The following is a 25,476-nucleotide window of genomic DNA, read 5'->3' on the forward strand; positions in this document are numbered from 1 at the left end:
ACAATCGTTCAGTTCTCTTTTTTTTTAAAAGCGCGGGAAAACTGTTTAACTTTACTACCAAACAATACTAATGATGTTCTGAAACCGATTATATTTTTATCAAATCAAATACAATCTAGAAATATGTAATTATTAAATATATTGAGTGAAGTACATAAATAAGTATTTCTAACACAAATAAACCAAAAATATTCTTCGTTCGTCTTGACCCTACCTATATATAACGATCGATTTTCATGATAATCGGTTGAAAGATAAAGAAACATATTCCGTGCATTTGTTCAGCTCAAATAGTTTTTAATTTGATTGTGATAAACAATATCTTTGTCTATTATACAATACTGTATAAATATATATAAAATCACGAATCCATAATGAATACCATAGATTATTGATTCAAGATCCCGACCAACGATATCATGTCAATTCAATGTCTAATGTTTATTTGTCGTTACTCCTATGAACGCAAAAGTTACAACAAAATAATTTGTATAAAACCTTCTCCGTGAAAAACAATAGATAATATATGTGCCAAATTTCATGGTGATCAGTCTATTAATCTCAAACAGATATACCAACAAACCATTTTATATGTGTTAACATAATATAATCTTAACAGTTTAATACTGGACCGCCTAGTGATTTATTCTGGCAGGCTTTAGTGGTTTCCACTTGTACTGTCATAAGATTAATTTGAAGCTCAGTTGGAGGGGAAAATATTAGAATAGGTAATATTAAATCACAATATCCTTATTAATTACAAATATGAAAGTTTGTGTGTTTGGGTGTATATTACTCGGACGGAATAGGATGAAATTTAGAATCGCTTATCATATTTACCATTCATTGCCTGTCAAGAAAGTAGGTACGCTACCGCCATGCCGCAATAAATTTGCAAGCGACCGCCCTTGGGTGTGCGTGGTGTCTCTATTTTTTATTCTTAGGCGCCCAACGGAATTTTTGACACAAGAACACAAATTGACACGTGCAACATAAAAATTTTAAAAGTTAGATGTGCTCAACCTTTTGTAAAATTAAAAGGTTTATTTCACGTTTCAATATTGCATTCCAACAAAGTCTAGACATTTTCGACGGGACAGCAATGTAATCGCTTTGCGCTGCAATCTCATTTTATTTTTGACACTATCGCCGCTGTCGCATTTGTTGGGTTGTGTATATGAAATCTAGTCTTTTTTTAGATTATTGGGTTCCTTTTGACGCGAGCTCCCAATTTGCTTCTTCTAATTTGCGTAACATACATACAATTTACAAAACACATGTATGTATATGATATCTCTATTTTTTTGGAATTTTCAATTTAATATCGATCTTTACTAATCCGGCGAATATTTTTGTTACCTCAGTTCCTTATTAGTTCCTTTATTCTATTAGTTCTATTAGTTCCTTGTTGATGTTATTAACTAATTGTAATAATTAAATGCTATGATTATCTAATATAGGAAAGCCATCGCCTTCAATACTCTCATACAAAGTATCTTGTAGCACACAAGAGATGTCACATGGAGCAGAACTCATAGTCTCTGTCACAAATTCCCTAAATGAGTGATCATTAAGAAAATATCGTTAACTAAATAAGCGTAATCGGCTCAATAAATTACATATGCTGGGATCGGTTAAATTAGGTCATTCAACTTAATAACTTGGTATAATGTTATATGTATATGTATCAATTATATTAGGATTAATAGTACGATAGACTCCACAAAGACTCCATGGAGACGACTCAAACGTAGCGTAGGGCGTCCTCCGGTTACGTAGAGTGACAATATGCACAAAGTAGCTGGCAGCGGATAGAGTCAGAGCTGAATATCGAACTCAGTGGCGTGCCATTGGAGAGGCCTATGTCCAACAGTGGACGACGAAGGGTTGATGATGATGAGATTCCATACTGTTTTCCTGGTTGACAAACCATATTATTTAAATTTTAAATAAGTTTTTTTTTTCTAAAAATCAGGACTATATGGCGGGTGAGCATGAGCCATGTGCCAATTGTAAATCATGGTTTTGTAAGATCAGTAAAATCCATAAACGTCCATTGATTTAAAATTGAGATATACAATTTTCTCCAATAAGCTTCCGGATTTACTTATTTCTTGAATAATTACTTATAAACGAATGACGTCATATGGGTTAAGTTGTTCAACTTTTTATGCGTTCCAAATTTCGATAATACTATTTTTTATTTTTTTTTCAGCCTTTTGCCGTCCACTGCTGGACGAAAGCCTCCCCCATAGAACGCCAACCATCCCGATCTTGGGCAGTCCGCATCCATCCCGAACCTGCCACCTTTTTTAAATCGTCGGCCCATCTTGTCACAGGGCGTCCTACAATACGTTTACCTAAGCGTGGTCTCCACTCCAACACGTGTCGGCTCCATCGGCCATCAATGTGCCTGGAGACATGACCAGCCCACTTCCACTTCAGCGAGCTAATTCTAAGCGCGATGTCGGTGACTTTAGTTCTCTGGCGAATGTCCTCATTTCGGATTCTATCTGCCAGAGAAACCCCAAGCATCGCGCGTTCCATTGCTCGCTAAGCGACCCTAAATTGGTGGACCAGTCCTACGATAATACCAATACTAGTAAGAAATCCTAACCCATAGACCTATTTATTGCGTGATATTAAACTGCATATAACCTTGGGCCTTCTTTAAGATCAAGAAGAGTACTATAATTGTATTCCGTATTTATGGGTAACTATAAACAATTAAATTCCTTATCGTTATAGATGTCATGTTGCCTTTATATAAGTATATCTTATACATAGATCAAGGAGATAGTTCAGCTCTGCGGTGTTTGCGGTTTAAGTTACCACTAAGTAGCGGACTCTATGCGCTCTCATTTATTTTCATTGCATAATATATTACAATATTCCGTTTTGAGGCAGTTGCTATAAACATGAACATAGTTCAGTAGGTGGAAGGCTATCACAACAAAAAAAAAATTAAGTATCTTATATAGTTTTGGATGTTGAATTTTTTTTTTTAGATTTCTTCATATTAAATTGAATATAATAAACCATCATGACCATATCAAGAAAAATAAATAATTATAAATATAATATTTACAATCCAATGTTCCTAGACCTGAAAAGTAACTAGACCTTTGTGCGAGCCTCGCGTTTGGTAACCAAATGGGCTTGAAATTTGCTCTAAATCAAGTGAAATATGTATTTTTTACTGATAATCTAGTTGAAGTTTATTTAGAAGTTAAAAAACCATCATTTTTAACTGTAATCAACAAATAATTAGCGACTTTGTCCTCATTTTTTATCTCGTCTTGAGAACATTCGAAAAAACTCTGACAATTATCAAATTCTATTCACATGTAAATAAAATAGCTCATTATAAAATAATTACATTTATTTTAAGCATTACCATAACTCAAATATTCTGGCATGAATTTAATGTTGTAAATTTGATGTTACATAAATCTTCCGATAATCACTGTGAAAGAGATATCTCAGTATAATTTATAGCCAGCTGATGGGATATCATGTTTTATTTTTTTTAAAACAACATCTATTTCGCTGATGTTAAAAATTTTAGATGAAACTTCAACAATAATCAATATAAACTAGGTAAATGATAACGTACCAATAATATTAATGTCAAATATTTTATTACATTTTTAATTTTATTTTAAATACAAATAAATTTATCAGAAGCAAACACAGAAGCTAATCTCATAGTAATTCTCGTATGAGTAAGAACGTAATTACATATATTACAGTGACATGTTTGTTCTTAAAAATGTTTAATATATTATATTTTATTTTATTCCTGGATATATTATATAAAATTCTACTCGTAATTAGAAGTTCAGTACATAACCATAAAGAAACTCGCATGTCCTTAAATACCTTGTGGAATATAGAGAAATAAGCTGTACTTATTCTTAAAATAATCTATGCACTTTGTCGCGATTGTTCCAATTTTCAGCGAATTCGCAAGCGCCATGCACTCTCCTAAGACTTGCTTCGATGTACCAATCATTAAGTTGCACCTGGCTAAGGATTTTGTTGGCATGCTTTTTCGACGATCAGATGATCAGGTTTGGTAAAAAATGTCAGATACTCTACTGCTCAGCAAACGAAGAAAATATATTATAAAAATAATTTATTTTGAAAAGTGAATCCACCAGATATAATATAATAATCTAGATTTTACTTAAACAGCGCGTTACTTACAATGACACATCGTATGCCTTGTCAAAGACAACGGACAACAGCCACCACTTTTGTAAAGAAGGTTAACCATTCGTCTTTTCTCTTGCTATACAGTTTTTCTACTAAACTACTTTGTATCCATTTTAAAAAATCGCAATTTATTTTGTGCGCCTTTTATCAAACAGCCGTATTGTAGCCGCATATATACATGCCATCAAAATAATGTAAACGGAATATGACATTGTAGATAGATAAGATTATATAACATCGCTCAAATGACATGCCACTACACGGGGCCTTATAAAATGTGTATCCAGCGATGATACTTTGACGAACATGACAAGTATTGTTATGTAAAGGAGGGTAGTGAGCAAAAGCAATAATTTATTATGTATGATATTAGATCAAATAAAATTAAAAACGATATTATTGCTAAAATATCTTTGAAGTTTGGGTTAAATTATTATGTAATATTACACAATCAAATTAGTATCTTACATTGCCAGAATCGCTGACTCAATGAAATATATAATATCATATAGATTCGTTCGGGTCAAGTGTGCGCGCTTTTACCTTTAAAGCCTCATTATGTATTAGAAGAGTGGGTTTAAGGAAACGAAGGGAAAAGTATTATTTCGAATAGTGTTTAATAGACTTTAATTTGGAAAAAATCAAATTCAGCAAGTACACTAGTTTAAGAGTCAATCATAGACAAATCATTGAAAGTCAGAATGCGTTCACTTGACCCGTATTATGAGTAAGTGTGCGTATTCCTATGGGGCCAGTGAACGCACGGTGGATTTTTCCTTATATAATTTCAAGGCATTATAAAAAACTGTGCAACAATTAAATAAGTAATAGATGTAAAAAAAATATTCAGTTAAATACATAATTAAGTACCTACACATATGCTCAGTACTCTATCTCTCCGAGAACCCAAAATCCAGAGCAATAGCCCCTGAGTCCCAAGCATTGAACATTACCTCAAATTACGCTTACAAATTTCAAAATAAAGATGCCGTCAATTAAAAAATAATGACTTATCTACAGGTAGCTATTAATCTTATGTGTAAGGCTGTTTTCCAAAACACAAAAAAAAATTACGATTCAATCGAGAAAAATACATTTTTTTGCAAATTATTAATCAACGAAGCGTTATGCAGCGCAATGACGTGTCGCAACTAATTTGCGTTGACCGCAACTATGATTGGCCTACACAATCACTCCATCCCCCGTATCCCGTTCATGAGATACGGGCAGTGCGCATACTTACCTGCTTCAACTTTTGCTATGTCCCTATACTCGAAACAAAAGTGTTAATCGGTGCAGTGTAAACTAATCTAACGATACTATGCTACTAACTATCGAATTCATATTTGTTGCACTACTCTTTTTTGTTGAGTACCCTCCTATATAGTATATAAATAAGTATATATATATCACTTAATGGTTGACATAGCTACATTTAACAAATTTGTACTTATTAGTAACCAGCTGATTGCCGCGATTATGTCGAAATTTATTTGCACATGCTAGGTATCCTAGGTTTCAAAATGTAATTAGAAATTTTATATTTAAGTAAGATTAATATATACTCGTATCTAAGGTGCACGCCTACACGCGCAAATAAAATTTACAATAATTATGTGAGAATGGAGTGGGTACCTACCTACTTACTTTGTAGAAATTAATAACTAATATACTATTTTGTGTAAAAATAATACAATACAATTTCAGGTGCAGTTAGGTATCTAATGACAAATGTGTAATGGAGTAGTAAGCAAAAGGCTAAGGGCGCGATATGCAAATTTAAATGTTCTACGAGTGCGTCATTCCCTATAAAAGTTGTACTACACAAGAGAAACACCTACTGAATTTTAATATCATCACAAGAATTGTCTATTTTTATAAAAATGTTGCAGTTAAGATAGTATGAAATCTATTCATTTATTTAGTATGTGTTCAGGACAATATTTTTGAGTAATTTAAATTTCACTACTAATAAGAGTAGAGTTAAGCCGAAGTTAGTTCAGCCGGTTCACCGGCTGATAGGGTTTTTTGCCATACCCTCTACCTCTCTCTCTCAGCTTCACAATATTAGTACGTATAAGGCACTTATATAATTTAAATAGTATTAATTAACTAATCTATTTGAAGAGAGAGAATACTTATACAAAATAAAGGACTTAGTAAATGTCTAGTGTTCAGTTTATTGAATCGTAAACTTTTTTTGCATATCCAATATAATAAGATTTAGATTTCTTCTGTAATGTAATTAGTTTTATAAGCACCGATATATCAAATGTGTCGCCGCTAAAGAAGATCTGTGGCTGCTTCTTGTTATCCCTCTTTCAAAGCAAAATTATGCCAATATCTACGGTAATATGAAGTTATACGAAGAATGTATTAAATTATCACATTTTCAGATCAGAAATGTCTATATTTCATTTTATATACAAATAATTTTGTCCTTTACTGTATATATTAATACTTATAATACGTCTTTAGTTTAATTTTTTTCTCAAACTTCGTATTAAAAAATTGTAATCCTATGTAGCCTTACTTTAGTAATAAGTAATAACTGTACAATCATTTCTTTAACGTAATCAACAGATTACAAGTAAAAATAAATAAATATTTCTTATTAATAAAAGTTAATTCAATTTAAAGTTTTCGAATGCTGGCTTTACTTTAATATAATATACAACACAGTTATACTACCTATTTACTAAGAAAATTTAATACCTACCCATGCACTTTATAGACAACAATAGCATGCGCAACAGCATAATATATTTTTAACGGATACCTAATTAATTCATAAGAACTCTTCTTAATGAGAGATGAATTCGATCATTATTGATTGTTTGATTCATATAACAGTCTGTTAATGCTGTTACTGCTGGGCTAAGGCCTCTTCTCCTCTGGCCTTCTCTTTTGAGGAGAATGTTTGGAGCTTTGGAGAATGGTTGGTAGAATACACATGTGGCATAATTTCAATGAAATTAGACACATGCCGGTTTCCTTACGATGTTTTCCTTCACCGTCAAACACGACATGAATTATAAACACAAATTAAGCACATGAAAATTCAGTGGGTTTGAACCCACGACCATCGGTTAAGATTCACGCGTTCTAACCACTAGGCCATCTCGGCTTTATGATTTATATACTTAAAGCTTATTTATTCATAATTCCTTACGTAAACAATTTCAATGTAAATTGAATCAGTAGTATGAGGTATTAAAATATGCTTTATCAATAACAGGTTTAAAAAAATCGTTCGGCGTGTGATAATACTTATAATCCCAATAAAACACTTGTTTAAATTTGATTAATACAAAATATATTTACACGTATGAAATGCTTATCAAATAATAAGCTTTAAATTGCAAAAAATCCTTTCAGATATTGTTTTTAAGCCTTCAGAAATGGCTTGGGTTGGTAATTATTGTGGAAAGAAGTCTATTATCTAACAGTACTAGTCAACATTTAAAATGACTGTCATATTCAGTCGTTAAATTTTGAATAAAAAGGGTTTTTTCCGAAATTAGTATTTTCAACTTTTCCATAAAAGAATGTAGCAAATTTATTTTTTCTATAATAGCCGTACCTACTTCGCAATGTTTACCGCGTGATTGATTTTTTTTTTCAAATTATACAACCTGCTTGCGAAGAACATTTAAGAAAAAACATTGTATAAATCAAGTACATTGCTACAGCTAGGCATAAATAGATTATATCGTGTATAACTCATTAAAAAGTTAAAATACATATTTTGGAACTATGTCTTGTAGATACGATTTTTATCCACACATTACGGTATAAATACAATATAAATATATTTTTTTATTAATGTTCTTTATAAAATAAGCAAAACCTAATTTGTAATTGTAATCCATATGAAATACTTTTATATCGACAAAATAATTTAAACTAAAATCGATATTTCAATGTTGTTTTTTTATAGAATAGGTAGGCGGACGCGCAAATAGGCCACCTGATGGTAAATAGTCACCGACGCCCATAGACATTGGCATTATAAGAAATGTTAACCATCGCTTACATCGTCAATGCGCCACCAACCTTGGAAACTAAGATGTTATGTCCCATGTGCCTGGAATTACACTGGCTCACTCCCCCTTAAAGCCGGAACACAACAATACCAAGTACTGCTGTTTTGCAGTAGAATATCTGATGAGTGGGTGGTACCTACCCAGACGAGCTTGCACAAGCCTCTATCATCAGTGGCTGATGAGTGGTTCACACAGCACAAAGTAATGCTGTTTTGCAGCAGAATATTTGATGATATGTACCCAGACGAGCTTGCACAAAGCCCTACCACAAGTAATGTTTCTGCTTGCCTACATAAAATAAAAATATTCGAAAATATTGCGTAAAAAGATATATATTTAAATGCCATCCTTTCATTTGCCATATTTAGATACTTCACGTAAAAAATATACTTTAAAGTTATTTTTTCTTAAAGTTCAAACATTCTAATCGATCGATCTAAGCCGAAAGATCTGGACTTTAAATTATAATTTTGACTTTGACTTGTTTTTCAATTGGCGCGTACTACGCTACTTGAAAAAAATACTTTTAGTTTATGTTACCTAGACGTAAGATTACACACAAAAGGATGTGATGGCTTGAAAATTCTTGAAGGTTTAATAGAGGTCATGTATCTAGTTGGGATAAACGTTTATTACGGAATAAATAACTAAAGCACATTACACAAATCATCACTATATTTTATAAAAAAAAGTTCTCCGCCGCATATGTCTGTCTATCTAAACGCGATAAGCTATAACACTACTGAACGGATTTTCATACGGTTTTCACCAATGGAAAGAAATTTAATTTAAATTGGATGAAATATGACGATTGTTGAAGATGCCGGAAAAATCATGACTGTGAGCTTTACTGACGTACGCCGCGTAACACGATACAGTTATATGTATTACGATCACTTTATTTAGAGTTTTTTGTACCCGTGCGAATATTTCAAGAAACTCTTGGGGTGCGTATTTAACGCGCACTTTTTTATAAACTGATATAAAACAAAGAAAGTTTGATAAATCTGATCCTTCTGAGAATATATCAAATAAAGTACATCAGTCTCATAAATAATACGATCACCTCGAATTTACATTTATATTACGAAAACTAACGAAAACATTTTAACTTATGCTTAATATGTTTACCAAAACACATTCCTCATACTTTCATGCAATTAAATAAAGGAAAATACATTAATAGATCTTGTTATAAAATAAATAGCATTTTATCCGCTTTTAATGCTTGCATTAAGAAACTAAAATAAACTGAGTGTCAATTGAATAGAAAAATTGAAATGTGTTGATGGGATACAATAAATCTTTCTAGAACTATTATTATAACGATTACCAATCGCGTAAGGAGTTGGTGTCTATTGTGTGTGCGTAACGCTAGTAATAAACGATAAGTACTGAATGACCTCAAATAAAAATTTAACATAGCATAACATATGAAAAATAATAAAATTAAAAAATATTAAATACTTACGAATAGCAGTTTTGGTACGGACGTTCCGCGAATAGCACATGGGGTGAAGAATCGCCCAATATCGGTCTACAGACACCGCTACAAGGCAGAAGATGCTTATCGTGCACAGCATCACCAGCAACGACGTCGTGAACAGACAGGCGTATAAGTTTCTTGGAAGACCAACTGAAGCCAATATCGCAAATGGAATACCTAATAGTCCGACTAGCAAATCCGCGATAGCTAATGACACTATATAATAATTCGTTCGTCGTCGGAGTCTTCTGTCACGACGAAACACATGTATCACCATGGAATTGCCTACAACAGCCATCAAAGCTACTAAGATTTCCAGAGAAGTGTATGTAGCGTGTAATTCAGGCGTAGGTGATCGGTGCGGCGCTGGGTCTACGGCGGCTGTCGCCGTCACAATTTCCTCGTCCATTCCGAACAACTTTGTAATTTAAAACCACTATCAAAATTAACCGTTACGTTTTCGACATATTTCAAAACAATTTACTATTAAAATTGGCACAGTCATAATTATGTTTAAATAGACTTATAATATAAATATTTGGGTGGTTTAGGGATATGAACATTTTTCAGTTATTTTTTTTTAATATAATAATTAATTATTTCTTAAAGTTCATTATATGCATTCATCGAAATATAAGTTATAAATCAGTACCGCGAGTATTATCAGTTATCGTATGAGATCGCGATCGCGAGACCGCGAAGGTCCGGCTTGTCCCGCCCGCGCGGCGTGTTTCCCACCACTGCGGGCGCGAATTGGCGCGAAACTGCACCGACTGGGACTCACGCCCTACGCCGACGCACACTTGTTGCGATTACGAACTACGTTTACCCTTGACAACGGAACATCTATAGACTAAACTGTCTCCAACAAAACTATCTGAACGTTAGAAATAATCTGCTAATATATGCAACGGGTACTCGGGCTTAATTTTTTATTTAATTGTTTAACAATTAAATATCTCTGTTGGCCATGACACCAGGCCTTTAGGCCTAGACATCGATTTGAAGGCAAGAAGGCATCTGTACTTACACTCAGAACAGAAGCATACATCGCGGGGGTCGCTGCGGAAAGAGTAGCAAAGGCGATTGAGCTCGCCCTCCGCTCCTTAGTTTTGATAAAAAATATTCTGCGGATAAGACCGACAAGGAGACGGAAGTCAACAGAGCCAAAGTCTGTCTGTCCAAATAGACGTTTTGGACTATAAGTATTTCGGAGCAAAATTTCAACCTTTTCATGAGCTACTTTTATAGTAATTAGTAAAAATAAACAATAAAAACAAGTCAAAATACAAATCTATACCAGTATTCAAATTAGAGTTATGAGCTTTACAGAACTACAGCCAAAGGATATAAAATCTATATCAAATTTTGCATCGCTCTCAGAAAGTGGCAACAAATAATGAACTCTACAAATGTGTACCGTACCGATTTTATTGAAATATATCAACAATTAAAATGCCTTTTTATCAGTTGAAATGATTTTAATATTAACAACACAAATTGTAAATTTGAAAATCATAAGTTATAAAATTTACGACACAGTATTGAAACCAATTATCCACACTGATGTCGAACTGAAACTGATAAGATACGAAAATGCTATATTTTCAGGCGAATTTACATACTCTAAGGTATAGGCGTTTTTTTATATTAACTACACTTAGCACTACAATCATAACCATATTTTATACATAAAAAATATAAAATTTTACCATATTAAATATCAACAATCTACTTAAATACTTACAGATTATTAAAAACATTTTTAATACGCATTTAACGGAAATAGACGATTAAGATATAATAAAAAAAGTAAACTCAAGAAGGCACTGGAACAATTTATACAAAAAAAAAGGTTATATTGTGATTTAATTATTGATTAATATAATGAGGTCGTAAATACGTCTTTACAGTCGGTCTTAATAACTGTTTATCTTATCTGTAATAATACACATTTACGAATATTGTACGTATTATATTAGTATACAATGTATTCTTATTAAATTAATTTTAAAAAGTTTATTGTTTTCGTTCTTTTCTCAAGCCTATAACCTATGGGTAAATCCGCCACTAATACGATTTATTTTGATATTTGACCTAATTTTTAACTTGACCTTCAAATTTATAATTCATATTGTATATATTTATAATTTATTCATATTTTATGTCATATTATGACGATTGTATAAAATTATGAAATGTAATAAAGTAAATATATTAATATACTCAGATTATAAAACAAAATGAAACAAGTAAGTTATATGTGGCTGCCAAAATAATGATTTTTTTTCTTAAGAACAAGACACATTACAGGATGTTTGACCGACGTTAGATTACTGCTCGAATGAAAACCAACTATTCATATTCATTAATAATAATCTATCGAAATTCGGCAATAAAAATGCATTCATACATAATGCTATAAAATATGTATAAAATGGTGGTCATAAAAAAACGGCGATCCAAATATATATTTCTTATTTCAAATCAACTTCTAGAAACGAATTTTTAGCCAGGCCTGACCAACTTTACTATTGTCAATATATTAGGTAAGTATTAATTTGTTATCATTATTAACTGATTTTCGTAATATTAATAATTATTTATTATACTATCGTTTTTGTTCCTATTTACTGATTTAGTATAAACTATTTCAAAGGTTTTCGTTGAGATTTTCCGTTCCTAGTCATTCGTAACAAAAAATAATATAATTTACTTTTAAAATAAAGGTTTATGTGAAAAAATAATCCACTAACTTATATTCCTATTTGGGAATAGTTATTAGAATTTTTGAACACACAAGATGGCATTATTAATACATAAATTGAGAACAGTTGACGCATATTGACACACATTTAATTTTATACTAACAAAAGTTTGTTTCGTTTTAAATTTATATTAGTTTTGGTGGCCACACCTGAGTATTCCATTTGCCTTTTGCTTTATATAATTAGGAAATAATTAAAAAAATATTAAAATCATAGACAATTGCTTGATGATATCATAACCGTAATATTTAAAACTTTTATATGTAAATCTAAAATTAAATGTCAATTATTATTATAAAATTATTCATTAAAGTTGCAAATGATAAACTGTACAAAAGTGTACACAAGTAATGTTTTTAAAATAAATTATTATGCATGTAATTATTGTACTGCTTTTTAAAAACTATCTTTTCAGTAACTTATTTTAATTGAGGATGTACTCTATCTACAAAATGCCTTGGAACTCCCACATCTAATAGAGACGACCTCTCAACGTGATCAATACTTGGATGAAAACTGAGTAAAGCTTCCCAACAAATCTCGCTTAACTTTGGTATACATAACCATACTTTATACAGAATATTGTTTCTTCTACTTTCATTGTCTTTTGGTTCAATACCTCCAAACACATACATGCAACCATAAGAAGTGACAGTAGAAGAATGAAAATATAATTGGTGGGGGAGAACAGTCTTTTGCATTAAATGCCATTGCATATCTGACACATTTAACCTCCATATATCATCAAAAACGGCTTGCCCATCAGTTCCTCCAGCTACAAACACTTGAACACCACTTGAAGTATCTATTTGCACTGCACTGTGACATTTTCTACCTAGAGGGATGACAGTATCCTTCATTGTGTCATCGGCTTTAGGTACTAATTTTGTCCATGTATTTGTTTCAAGATCATACATAGGTATGTCCATTAGTTCAAAGGCCAATTCTCCCGTCCCTCCTCCAATAATGTACAATTTGTTTCCTACTCTAACAACTTCATGTCGATACCTTCCCAAAGGTTCACCTTCTTGTCCTGTCCCAATGAATACCGGCTCCCAAATCATTGTTCGCAGATCTAACCTATAATAATAAATTGATTAATTAAAAATAAGAATAGCTTAATTTCATCTATTGATGATGAAAAAGTAAACAGTTTATCTAAACTTGGAATTAATGATATAATGTCTCTGACACTCTTGATAGCCTTTCATAGATGGAACCTAGTTGCTTAATACTCATAACATAAGCTTCTCATCATGGTTTACTTTACTTTTAAATGCAGATTAAGTACTTGGTGGTGTATAAAAAAAACCATAATTTTACTAACCTATAAATATCACAATTATATGCAAATCCATTAGTTCCACCGACTGTATAAAAGTGACCATCGTGGCATAATATTGACTGTCCATACTGGCCTGGAGGCCTTGATCCTGTGACATCTAAAATCTGAAGTTTAGCATCACCATCACATGTGCGCCAAGTTATAACATCATTACTGCATTTTGTTCCAAATGGTGCGCCTGTTCCTCCAAAAATCTAAAATACAGAATATTTTTTAAATAGAAATACATACAAGAAATTTGAAAATAAAAATATTTATTGGCTTAGAACTAGTGTGGTAGAAACTATTTACTTTATTATTAGGAAACCTACACAAGGAATGCTACAAAAAAATATTTTTCTCAAAGTATATTTAAGTAATTATATTGAATAGCTAGTAATTATAGTGTCGTTAAAAATACAAAATCATAAAAACAGGTTAGAATTTACATTACTTTATTATATTAGTATTCAAGTAGTAAAATATAAACACCATTAAAAACCTTCCATTCATACACATGGCATTTGAAGCCAACTCTTCTGGCATATTCTCAGTCACTTTATGCTCTTTCCATTTCTTAGTAGTTATAGAAAAACTCCACAGCTCTTTAAATAAGGGCATAGCAGGTGTCCAAGTAGGATTGTTTCTTTGTATGGTGTTTAGGGGTAAATATGGATTATAGCCTCCAAAGCAGTAAATATTTACGTCGTCACAAGCTATCCTATGTCCACTTCTAGGCCGGGGGCTTGTAAATCCGCGATATTTAACCTCTGTAACTTTAAAAGGTTCAAAGATGTAATCTTTTCCCGTCGAACTCATACCGCTTATAGTTAACCAATAATAACTAAAACAACAACAAAAAATATTATATTGTAGTATAACGTCGTTTTATATATTAAATTATATTTTTTATAAAACAAACGCAATGTCGTCAAATTTGACAGTTTACACAGCTGACATATATGACAGATGATTGTTTTGGAGGTCTACACAACCTATAATATAATAGGCCTTTTATACCTATACACGAGAGACAAAAGTGTATTATATTGTTAAAAAAATAATCATTAATATTTTAGTTATTAATATATTATTTATTGTCCGGCGTATTAAAAAAAATCACAATTAGTAAATGGTTTTCCCTGTTGAGAAAATGTTAAAACTTGATATAAATTCATTGGCTGCTATTTACTACCAGCTAGTAAATAATGGCTATGTTGTAGTCAATGAATGAATATCAAACATGCAAAAGAAGCAGACTTATTAGGTACTAGCGAGCACAAGTCGAAAACATAACTGGAGGGTTTTTGGTTCAAGTATTAGTCCATGCAAATAAAACACAAGTGATCTCATAACATTTGTAAATACTGAAAATTATTTGAGTATATTTAAAGACAGAAAATAACTTTTGTTCGTAGTTACATGTCCAAACATAGACTATAAAGGGAAGATGCGACCTCGTATCCTGTAAGTAAAAACAGAAAATTCATCATACAAAATACATAATGTTCATATATATTTATTATAATTATAAATGTTTTCATTTGTTTAACATGTCTTATTTTTGTGTATAATAACATTTTTACTTAATTTTCTTTTTCTATTTTTCTATTAAAATATATATGGGATACCAATGAAAAGCATAAAACTTAATAGTTGATGATGATCCCCCACCCCAACACATCCTCGAACACGACCTTCAGAAAACATCTGAAATCGATAACTACAAGTACATGGAAATATTTATCTTGATTTGAAAAATTCAACTATCACGTCTATTGAAAAAATATCACACTTCGCTAATCGCTTGATTCAATCGTTGTTCAACTCACTGTATGGAAGAACTAAATATTATTTAACGATTAACATAACCTTATTGAAATGTTACTTGATTACTGATGATTTTGGCAATATCTACCCACTTTTCAAATAAAGTAATATGTTTGTATCGTATAAAATACCATAGTATCTTCTTTTTTATTGAATAGAAAGGCGGACGAGCATATGGGCCACCTGATGGTAAGTGGTCACCAACGCCCACAGACATTGTAAGAAATGTTAACCATCGCTTACATCACCAATGCGCCACCAACCTTGGGAACAAGATGTTATGTCCCTTGTGCCTGTAATTACACTGGCTCACTCATCCTTAAAACCGGAACACAACAATACCAAGTACTGCTGTTTTGCGGTAGAATATCTGATGAGTGGGTGGTACCTACCCAGACGAGCTTGCACAAAGCTCTACCACCAGTAAGTATCTATGGCGTAAAATACTTATATATATATTATATACTATATATATTTATATACTATACCTTCTGTCTATTTATTTTTATTAGTTTTTGACCGCCAAGCACAATTGATTGATGAATTTTATTTAAAAAGTTATTTTACTAATTGATATTGATTATATCGACAATAGAGACTTACAAAAGTAGAAAATATTCATGAATTGCAACTTTCAACACAAGACATTCACTAAATGCGTACTATACTTTCATCATTTCATTTCATTTCATCAACAGCCAATCGTTGTCCACTGCTGAACATAGGCCTCTCCCAAGGTGCGCCAAAGCTCCCTGTCCTCCGCCTTCCGCATCCAGTTGGTGCCCGCCACCTTCTTAAGGTCGTCGGTCCACCTGGCTGGAGGGCGCCCTACGCTGCGCTTGCCGATTCGCGGTCTCCACTCTAGGACTCGTCTGCTCCAACGGCCATCGGTCCTACGACATACGTGACCAGCCCACTGCCACTATACTTATTTTAGCCAATTTAAATATTCATGAATGAATGCACGATTTTTCCTATATGTTTTACATACAAAGTTATACTTTATCAAGCATCATCATCGTCATCATATCAGCCAGAAGACGTCCACAGCTGGACAAAGGCCTCCCCCAAGGATTTCGACGTTAGCCGGTCTTGCGCTGCCCGCATGCAACGGCTTCCCGCGACTCGTTCTATGTCGTCGGTCCACATTGTAGGCCGTTTTTTTTTAACGCTGGAAAAACGCATTACGCGTTTCCCCCACGGGAACAGTGGGGGGGTATGTGGGACTCGCCGGTGTCCAAGGCGCCGAGTGCGCCCCGAACATCGGAATACCCACTAAAAAACCAGCGGTACCCTTTCAGTCTTAACGAGGAGCGCCACAGGATCGCTTTCGCATGCTACCGTGGCTTACTTTGATTCGCCTGCGGATTTCATCATTTCTGATTCGATCTCGAAGAGAAACTTCGATGATGTTTAACAAGCATGACAATTATTAACAATTTAAAAAAAAAGTGCATTTTACATAATCTGGAATAGTTATGTTCTAGGCAGATATCAAGTAAATAACCGGTTAGATGGAATATAAAACTAATTTTAAGCAGCAAGTTTTCAAAATAATCTTGGTTTAGTAAATCGTTTATATTTTTAGGTCAAACAAAAAAAAGACAAACGTAATTAAATGACTTTATTTTAATAAACTAAGTCATACAATGAAATTTGAGAGCAAACTAAATAACTTTATAGGTTTATTTTCTAGTGCGTATTTAATAACCTATATCAACAAGCGAGATAAGTATAATGCATTTTATATGTCATGAACTATTATATCCATATAAAAAAAATTGAGAAAAAAAATAAAAATAATAATTCATTCAAAATGAAATGATTTTTCTAAATAAAATAAGATTTTTATTTTTCGAAACATGACATGACAATGGTGGAAATACTCTAAGGAGCACGATGCATTCCAGTAGCGAAAAGAACCTTTTGTTTGGACTTTTTGTTCTTTTTTCCTGATGGTTGTGATATAGGGCTGGTGGCCAGAAGTGCTGCTTCTATAGCATCGCTTAGTACTAAAGCGCGCGGTCCAGACGATTCATCTTCGTTAACTGCGGGTGGCGGAGGTGGTACTGTTTTACGAACACGCCAAGTGCCACTAGCACTAGCCATCTGTAAAAAATATACCCCTTTCAGTATAAAGATCAATCAACATAGATTATATAAAATTAATTTCCTTAAATTTCTTTAAGCCAAATAAAACCTTTCCTTAAATATAGATAATAACAAACATATTTTCTAATAATTTCACCTTAGCAAATGAAAGTCCGGTTGATGATGAGCTTGTAGAAGTGCTCGCCTGTTCCATTTGTGGAGATAAAACAGTGCTCATAGATGGAGATTGATAAAAGTTCTGTATCGGAACTTCCATATATGGTGGACTACCATAGGATGGATTCGGTGGACTACCATATGTAGGAAGTGCGGATGGAAACAATAGTTCAGATGAGAAATCAGGTTTAGGTGGCCCTTCCATAAGGCGACGATATGCTCTTTCTCGACGACGTTCATCGCGCTCATGCTTAGCTCGACTTCTTGCCCGACGTTCTAGTTCAGCTGTGTATAATGTAATATATGAAAAAAGTGTATAATAAATATATCATGCTGTAGAACTAATAAGTACTAATAATATAATAATATCCTGGGACATTTTTCACACACAGCCATCTGATCCCAAATATACTACATATACTATTTTTCTTTTGTAAATACATACTTATGTAGATAATTACATCCAGACTCAGGACAAACAGACATGTTCATGGATAAATATCTGTCATAGGTGGGAATCGAACCCACCTTTGGCGTGAAATCAAGCATCCACCAATCACGCCAACCAGCTCGTCCTAAGTGTAGAATTCTTCTAATTGTTTTCTGAATAAAAAGATAATCCAAATAACTATTAACATTTTACATTTCTTGGAAAGTTGTTACATACCTGCAAAATTTCCCAGAGCTTCATTAGTAACATGTGGGGGTTGTAAATCAAGTTCCACAATATCAAAGGAGCAGTGCAGAGGCAAGTGGGCTGTGTAGGGCATGTGTTTCCTTGTCTGTAATATTTTCTTTAATTACTAATAGTATTATTTAATTAGTCTTATATTTGCAAGCTTTGTGTCACTCTTTATATTATAATTTGTAAGCAATTAAATGTAACAACCTGGTCATTTAGTGAGTAAGTTTCTCGGTGTAGCACACGGCCACGTATAATACTCGGTGCAGCGGCCAAAACACCCCAGGAAGCATTTAAAATGCGCACATTAAGGCTGTTCAGAAATACTTGCTGACCATCTTCAGCTGCAACATTATCAACAATTAAATATGGCTTACTAAGTTTTAAATTCCCAATGTAAATTTGATAATTTTGTATATTCCTATTACAACAATTATCTGATTGTTTCCTTTGAAGGCAAAAAATCATACAAAATAAAGTTGGACTTGTGTTCATTTTTGTCCGACAACAGAAATGCGTTATAAAAAGTACAGTAGAATTCTACTGTTATAAATACAATAAGGATAAACTACTCTAAATATATGTTCTTGATTGAAATGAGTGATTAAATAATTGAAATTTTATACATATAATTTTACTATTATATATATAATATAATTTAACTATTTACTATATTACTACTACTACTAGTGTTACCTTCACACAAAATAATACTGATATTGGATTTTTTTCCAAGGTAAGCCTATAAATAAATGTAAATTTCATAATTTAAGCAGTAAATTTACCTTGGTAGAAATAAAAATATTTAGTTTGATTTTGTTTGTCAATGTCTGTAAAAATAGACTCATCTGGTACTTCACTGCTCAAAGGGCTTTCAACAAGTGGGAACTCTTCAACTGGGTTTTCATTTATATCATATTCAAAGGCTATAGCGTCAGGGTTTAAATTTGAATGTAAATTTAAAGATTCCATTTTATTTTCAACATCTTCTAAGCATGTAGCACCTTCATCATTTACATCAAACCAGTCTAATTTCTTATCAGATACTGCCTGTTTCTCAAACACTGTTGGAACATCTTGTTTAGAAATTGGGTCCATATTCTTAGGTTGTTCATTCTGGAGTTTAATCTTCCGTTCCTTTAATTTAAGCATTTCCAATGCCTGTTCCAAGTAAAATATTTCGGTTGTATCAATTTCTGCTAAAATCTGATTTTTTATTTCATTTTTGTCTCTTTCCATAATATCCATAATCTGTAAATTACTAACTTTATAAGCACACAATTTAGGTTTAGCCTATGTTTTTATCTATACTACAGCACAGTACAGTATCAGCCTGTTAATGTCCCACTCCGGGGTTAAGGCCTCCTCTTCCTTTTGAGAAGAAGGTTTGGAGCTTATTCCACCATACTACTCCAATGCAGGTTGGTAGAATACACATGTGGCATAATTTCAATGAAATTAGACACATGCAGGTTTCCCCACGACATTTTCCTTCACAACATGAAAATTCAGTGGTGCTTGCCTGGGTTTGAACCTACAATCTGCGGTTAACATTCACGCGTTCTAACCACTAGGCAATCTCGGCTACTCGGCTTAAAAACAATTAATATTTCATTAGTTACAATAAGTTATTTTAATTCACTAAAAATTTTGAAAATTTGCTGAATAGTAAAATAAAAATGAAATAGTGAACTCATTTCCATTAGAAAAAAATAAAAATTAACACTCACTTGTTGTTTTGTTGCAAAGAATAATTTAGCATAAGGAGCCTCGTTAAGGATTTCTAGAGGCAGTATATGCTCTTCAGTGTCTTTCATCTGGCCACGAGGTGGTGCCACTTCTACTATAGTTGAACCACGTAATCGTCGAACAAGGCGCATTGTTACCTAGAAATTAGGACCAATCAAAATAATGTGATATGTATGTAATTTTTAATTTGATTAGCTCACTTGATGATTACTTTAAATTTTTAAAAATCAAATGAACAATGAAAATATTATTTCTATCCACAATTCTTCCATACTATGTTTCTTACATATGTATCAATTATATTAGTATTTAGTTAATTTTTTAGAGTTTATCAATTTGTTCTTTATGCTATCCCTTAAATTAAAGGTATTTAGGAATATACTTTACCAGAAGTAGTAAGAAAAAAAGTCACTCTTATTGTTAACATGTTAAATTTTCATTACCTCATCTGCAGGAGAATCCCACTGCACTATGCGAGTAGGTTTCATATTAGCAACTTGTAACGACGTAGCACAAACAGGACATGGTGGAGGTTGCTTCTCATGAGCTGCAGCATAGTGCAGGATACATGCCCAACAGTAAACATGGCCGCAGTGACCAACTCTAGCTGCTATAGGGGCACCCAAACATATTGGACATTCAGACCTGCCAGTACTTCTCACCACCTGGAATATAATGTTAAATGTAATTAATATTCATTAATAAATAAGATTAGATTATTAAAGTAAAGATAAGTTAGGTAGAAAACATAGAATATGTATATATTGCAATTATGGTAAAAGTAAAAAAAATAAATCGTATACTTTTAAATGTGTTTGACTTCATTATTTCTAAAATATCACTCACAATTTCCTCAATTAGCTCCCATTTAAGAGGCAAGTCTGGATCCATCAAATTTAACTTGTAATCTCCATCTTCCCTGACCACAAACTGACAACTAAAAAAAAAATTTACAGGCTAGCAAAACCAAAATAATTCATAGTTATATTTTCCAATCTTATTTATTTTTTAAACTATGTTCTTAACTAGGAATATAACTAGTAGAACCATAAATATTATAGTATCATTCAAAATACTTACTAAGCTCGGAGGTAGAGATCATGTTCATGTTTATAAGAGACCCGTTGCTGGCCAGGACGTCGTGGAGTAGGACCCCTTCCATCTTCTCGGGCACGAGTGGGATACATGAAGTTTAGCAAATGGGTCAAATTTTGCTTTTTGCTTCCAGGTGTAAACACAGAACCTATTTCAGGTTCATCATCCTCTTCTAACCTGTTTATAAATTACTTCGATTAAATAATGCTACTCTTAAATGGTCAAAATTACTTACTTTAATGTTATCTTTGAAATTGCAAAATCACTGTACAAAGTAGATTGAATTCACACATAAATTATAAGTTTTTGCTGACAAATTAATTTTAAATCTTTAAAAACATTAACAAAGTGTGAATACTTTACCTGGTGTTCTGCGTTCTACCCACAACGAAATCGGTGGAACCACGGGCCTTCGGGCGCTTATCCATTTGACCTCTACCCCTCTGTGATGGTATATTTTTTCGATTTGGCTCATTTTTAGGTACACTGCCAGTTCCTTCACGTTTCTTGTTATTCCGGGGCCAAGGTTTGTGCGTCGATTCTGCAAATGTGAAAGTACCTTTATTAAAAAAAATGAAACATTTGTAAACACAACTTTATTTTGTACTAATTGTTGTTGTAGTTTATACAAATAATAAATAACTTATTTCGTTATTTATATATATTATTCAGATTACACAATTTTATTTAATAGGTCTTTAGATGACTAATGAAAATTGACCTTTTAGCACTAACCTGTACTTTTTTTACAGTCGATGGCGGAGGCCCTCGACTGTTGTAAAACGGAACGATTTATAGATTTCTTGTCCATTCTTGATTCTTCCAACATCCACAAATACAATAAAGCGGGATACTCCGCAAGGAGGAAAGTATTTTACGTTCAGGGCCGACATTTTAAAAAGCCATGTTTATAATACAAATCGAAGAGAAAAATATATTTTCCTTAAAAATCAGCTAAACTAGTAATTAATACACTGGATATATAACTTTTAACACACAAAGGGAGTATGTTATACTCCCTTTCGCCGATAAGGACGAAAATAACAAGTGAAAACAAATTGTTTTAATCCGCCACTAATATGGCGACCAGCTCTCCAGCCGGCAGCCAGCCAGATAAATATCATGCGCACTTCCTTTGAATTTTTTTTTAATTCTCTCTGCAAAAAATTACAAACAAAAACATACGTTTTAATACATTTTTATTTATAAAAAAAATTATCCCAGTAAAAATAATGTATGAAATATAGTTCAAAAATTAAAAGTATCGAACATGACTTTATGGGAAATGAAAGTTGAAGGTTTTAATTCTATCGTGATATCCATTGTAGAAGTCAATTATATAAATTATTATTCTTTTAAATATTACGATAATTAAGTAATGAGAAGCAAATTATATATTTGATAAAAAAATAAATAAACTACACGTGACAAAGTTATTATAACATTTTCTAGGACAAATAAATACAAAATTACGAAAAATAATTATTACATTTATAATATTATTTTATATTCGACACGACACAATAAAACACCCAATTAATTTAATTCACTTAGCGGAAACATTATTCACATTCCCGCCATTTTAAAAAATTGTTATTTGTTAGGCAAATATAATTGGCGGTAATACTGTTATTAAGAAATAAATTAAGATTTAGGTATTTAAAATCCTAGAAGATGAAAAAGGGTAATTTACCTCTTGATACAGCATTCGAACCTGTGGAAGAAGCTCATCAACCATCTGTTAGTAATATATTTTGAACATAAATTTTATTTCTTATGTAATAACTTCCAAATCTATGTGAAGTTAACATTAATTGGCCTTTTTTTATTTGGCTTCAGGTTAACTTTTCAATAACTACAAAGTAAAAATTCTCATTCAATTCAATTTTTATCGTTAGCTTAACGGATTTTAGTTATGAAAAATTCCATCTATTTTTAAAATCATTGATATAAAACAAATTATAAGTAGTAAAACATTATAAGCATAATATTATTATGAAATTATGTTCCTTTACAAAGTATTTATTACATTTTATAGCCACAAACCATGTATCGATCGCAAAATAAGAACAAAAAGCAAAACATTACCTTTACGAATAGCGAAAAAACAGATTCTCAGAGTAGCAGGTAATTTATCAACCTGAATTTAATAAAATTAATTTTAAGTACAGTTTCAATAATCTCACCGACTGACAGTACTAAAATCAAAGTAGTGATAGATTTTGATGCCTTCAATCTCCTAGAACACAATGTTGAAGAATATTTCAGCATTTATAAAGATATTCTCAGTCAGCCCGCACCAGACTTGTCTCACCGTCAGAGGCTGCTGTGGCTTCAGAAACGACGTACCGAAGGTCTTTGGGTGCAATGCGACGACTGCGATAGCTGGCGGTATCTGCCAAGTGTTTTAGACAGCCATGAGTTGCCCAAGAATTGGTATTGTAGGATGAATCCAGGTAAATATTTTTTTATACTTCGCGCGTACGCCGTCATCAATGAATCTTATTGGAAGTTCTCTATGAAAAGTTGTCACAGGTAAAGGTGAATATTGAAATGATTTACATTTTTAATGAACATTCACAGATTCTTCATTAGCATCCTGTTCAATACCAGAAGTGCCGATCCATATTCGCGATGAGGAAGATCTTATCCACAGCGAGTACGCTGCAGGGTCTTTAGTGCTAGCTCGAATGCCAGGCTGGCCATGGTGGCCAGCAATGGTCGATGACTGCCCTGATACCGAACAGTATTATTGGCTCGATGGGTTCTCCGATATTCCGGTAAGATGTTGGAGTTAGTCATTTATTTCTATTGTTCTTAATTATATGAGATATAATACATTATGAGGTCCTAGTTTTATTAATATACTGACTGCAATATTTATTAGTAAGCCAATAAGCCTTTTTTTTAAAAAAAAAACTATTGATTGATATACTGTCTTCTCTAATTATTATTATTTATTATTAAAAATATAAAAGATATTAAAAACCTTTACAGTTCGTTAGTTTTTGTATAAAAAAGTTAAAAATTTAAATGAACTAAGATTTCAACGAAAACTCGAATCACATTTACATTTCAGACTCATTATAATGTGGTATTTTTTGATGCATTGGAAGTAACAAGAGCATGGATGACTCCAACTCAATTGAAACCCTATCCAGAAAATAAGCACCTGCTCAAATCCGCTCTAAAGAGAAAAAGTTATAATAAACGTTTAGCAGAAGCTGCAATACAAGCAAATGATGCAGAGAATTTATCACTATCTGAACGTCTAATCAAGTATAGTTTTGTAGCAAGATATAAAGGAACAATAGCTAGCCCGAAGACGATTACTAAAAATGATATGCAAAAGTATAAAGACCGTTTTAAAAGAAAGTTCAATATCGACCTCCCTAACGATTCCGATTCTGATGAAATTGATGAAAGTCAACCCAGTAACAAGAGAAACGTAATAACGTTGGGTAAGATAAAGAAAAATAATGGCACAGATATAAATGATGATCATTCAATCCAAGAATCATCGTTAAATGTACAAGTTGACACTAATTCAGATTTAGTAAAAGAAACCGTAAATGGTAGGTAATAAGGGCTGATTTACGAAATAATTTTCTTAGATTGTATTGAGAAATATAAATGAATAATTATACAAACAATGATGATGTCAGTCACCATAAATATTGTATTGTTAATTAGTTATAGTCGAGTTAATGAAAACAATTACCTACAACATATAAATAATTTTAAAAAAAGTTCTATAAACATATGAAAGTATTCTATTCCATTTGAAATACAGTTTTTTTTTTAGTTATAATTAGGCAAGTCCAATTTAAAATTATTTTCAGGTAATTCTCCAAAATATCCTGACACTATACGCCAGACTAATATAATGGAAGATCCTCAGGACACACTTCACCGTACGGCATCTGTAGCTAGTGACGATTTTGATTTCTAAATTTTTATTGAACATAATGTTATATGCCTTGTAATTTTAATACTTAATTTCTTTATTT

General features: G+C 32.3%; 4 protein-coding genes across 7 annotated transcripts in view; 1 reads left to right on the forward strand and 3 right to left on the reverse strand.

The window, feature by feature from the left end:
* The window catches only part of LOC126769843 (adenosine receptor A3), a 65,044-nt gene extending 54,546 nt beyond the window's left edge, over window positions 1-10,498 (reverse strand). For both annotated transcript variants that reach the window (XM_050488744.1, XM_050488745.1), the window contains exon 1: window positions 9,736-10,498. In XM_050488744.1, coding sequence (XP_050344701.1) covers window positions 9,736-10,159 — 424 coding nt within the window. In that variant the 5' untranslated portion in view covers window positions 10,160-10,498. The remainder of the gene's footprint in view (window positions 1-9,735) is intronic.
* Window positions 10,499-11,146: 648 nt separating this feature from the next.
* Window positions 11,147-15,740, reverse strand: LOC126770375 (kelch domain-containing protein 10 homolog). Of its 2 annotated transcripts, XM_050489773.1 has the most exons (4): window positions 15,638-15,740; window positions 14,335-14,686; window positions 13,846-14,057; window positions 11,147-13,598 (listed from the first exon to the last, which is right to left on the reverse strand). In XM_050489773.1, the coding sequence occupies exons 2-4, from the start codon at window positions 14,659-14,661 to the stop codon at window positions 12,938-12,940; spliced, it is 1,200 nt and encodes a 399-aa protein (XP_050345730.1). In that variant the 5' UTR covers window positions 14,662-14,686; window positions 15,638-15,740; the 3' UTR covers window positions 11,147-12,937. The 2 variants fall into 2 exon arrangements, with proteins under 2 accessions (XP_050345730.1, XP_050345729.1); XM_050489772.1 differs by lacking the exon at window positions 15,638-15,740 and having other exon boundaries at window positions 14,335-14,782.
* A 1,769-nt stretch (window positions 15,741-17,509) lies between these two features.
* LOC126770263 (RING finger protein 10) lies at window positions 17,510-22,583 on the reverse strand. The gene is made up of 11 exons (XM_050489558.1): window positions 22,202-22,583; window positions 21,830-22,007; window positions 21,452-21,643; window positions 21,218-21,308; window positions 20,815-21,036; window positions 20,353-20,508; window positions 19,408-19,873; window positions 18,830-18,966; window positions 18,608-18,722; window positions 17,921-18,225; window positions 17,510-17,781 (listed from the first exon to the last, which is right to left on the reverse strand). The coding sequence occupies exons 1-11, from the start codon at window positions 22,293-22,295 to the stop codon at window positions 17,560-17,562; spliced, it is 2,178 nt and encodes a 725-aa protein (XP_050345515.1). The 5' UTR covers window positions 22,296-22,583; the 3' UTR covers window positions 17,510-17,559.
* A 557-nt stretch (window positions 22,584-23,140) lies between these two features.
* Window positions 23,141-25,441, forward strand: LOC126770260 (zinc finger CW-type PWWP domain protein 1-like). 2 transcript variants are annotated; one of them, XM_050489552.1, is made up of 6 exons: window positions 23,141-23,206; window positions 23,505-23,593; window positions 23,735-23,922; window positions 24,050-24,246; window positions 24,546-25,041; window positions 25,309-25,441. In XM_050489552.1, the coding sequence occupies exons 1-6, from the start codon at window positions 23,141-23,143 to the stop codon at window positions 25,416-25,418; spliced, it is 1,146 nt and encodes a 381-aa protein (XP_050345509.1). In that variant the 3' UTR covers window positions 25,419-25,441. The 2 variants fall into 2 exon arrangements, with proteins under 2 accessions (XP_050345509.1, XP_050345510.1); XM_050489553.1 differs by having other exon boundaries at window positions 23,756-23,922.
* Window positions 25,442-25,476: the final 35 nt, after the last annotated feature.

The sequence above is a fragment of the Nymphalis io genome, chromosome 8, assembly GCF_905147045.1.
Source record: "Nymphalis io chromosome 8, ilAglIoxx1.1, whole genome shotgun sequence".
Classification (NCBI taxonomy): Eukaryota; Metazoa; Arthropoda; class Insecta; order Lepidoptera; family Nymphalidae; genus Nymphalis; species Nymphalis io.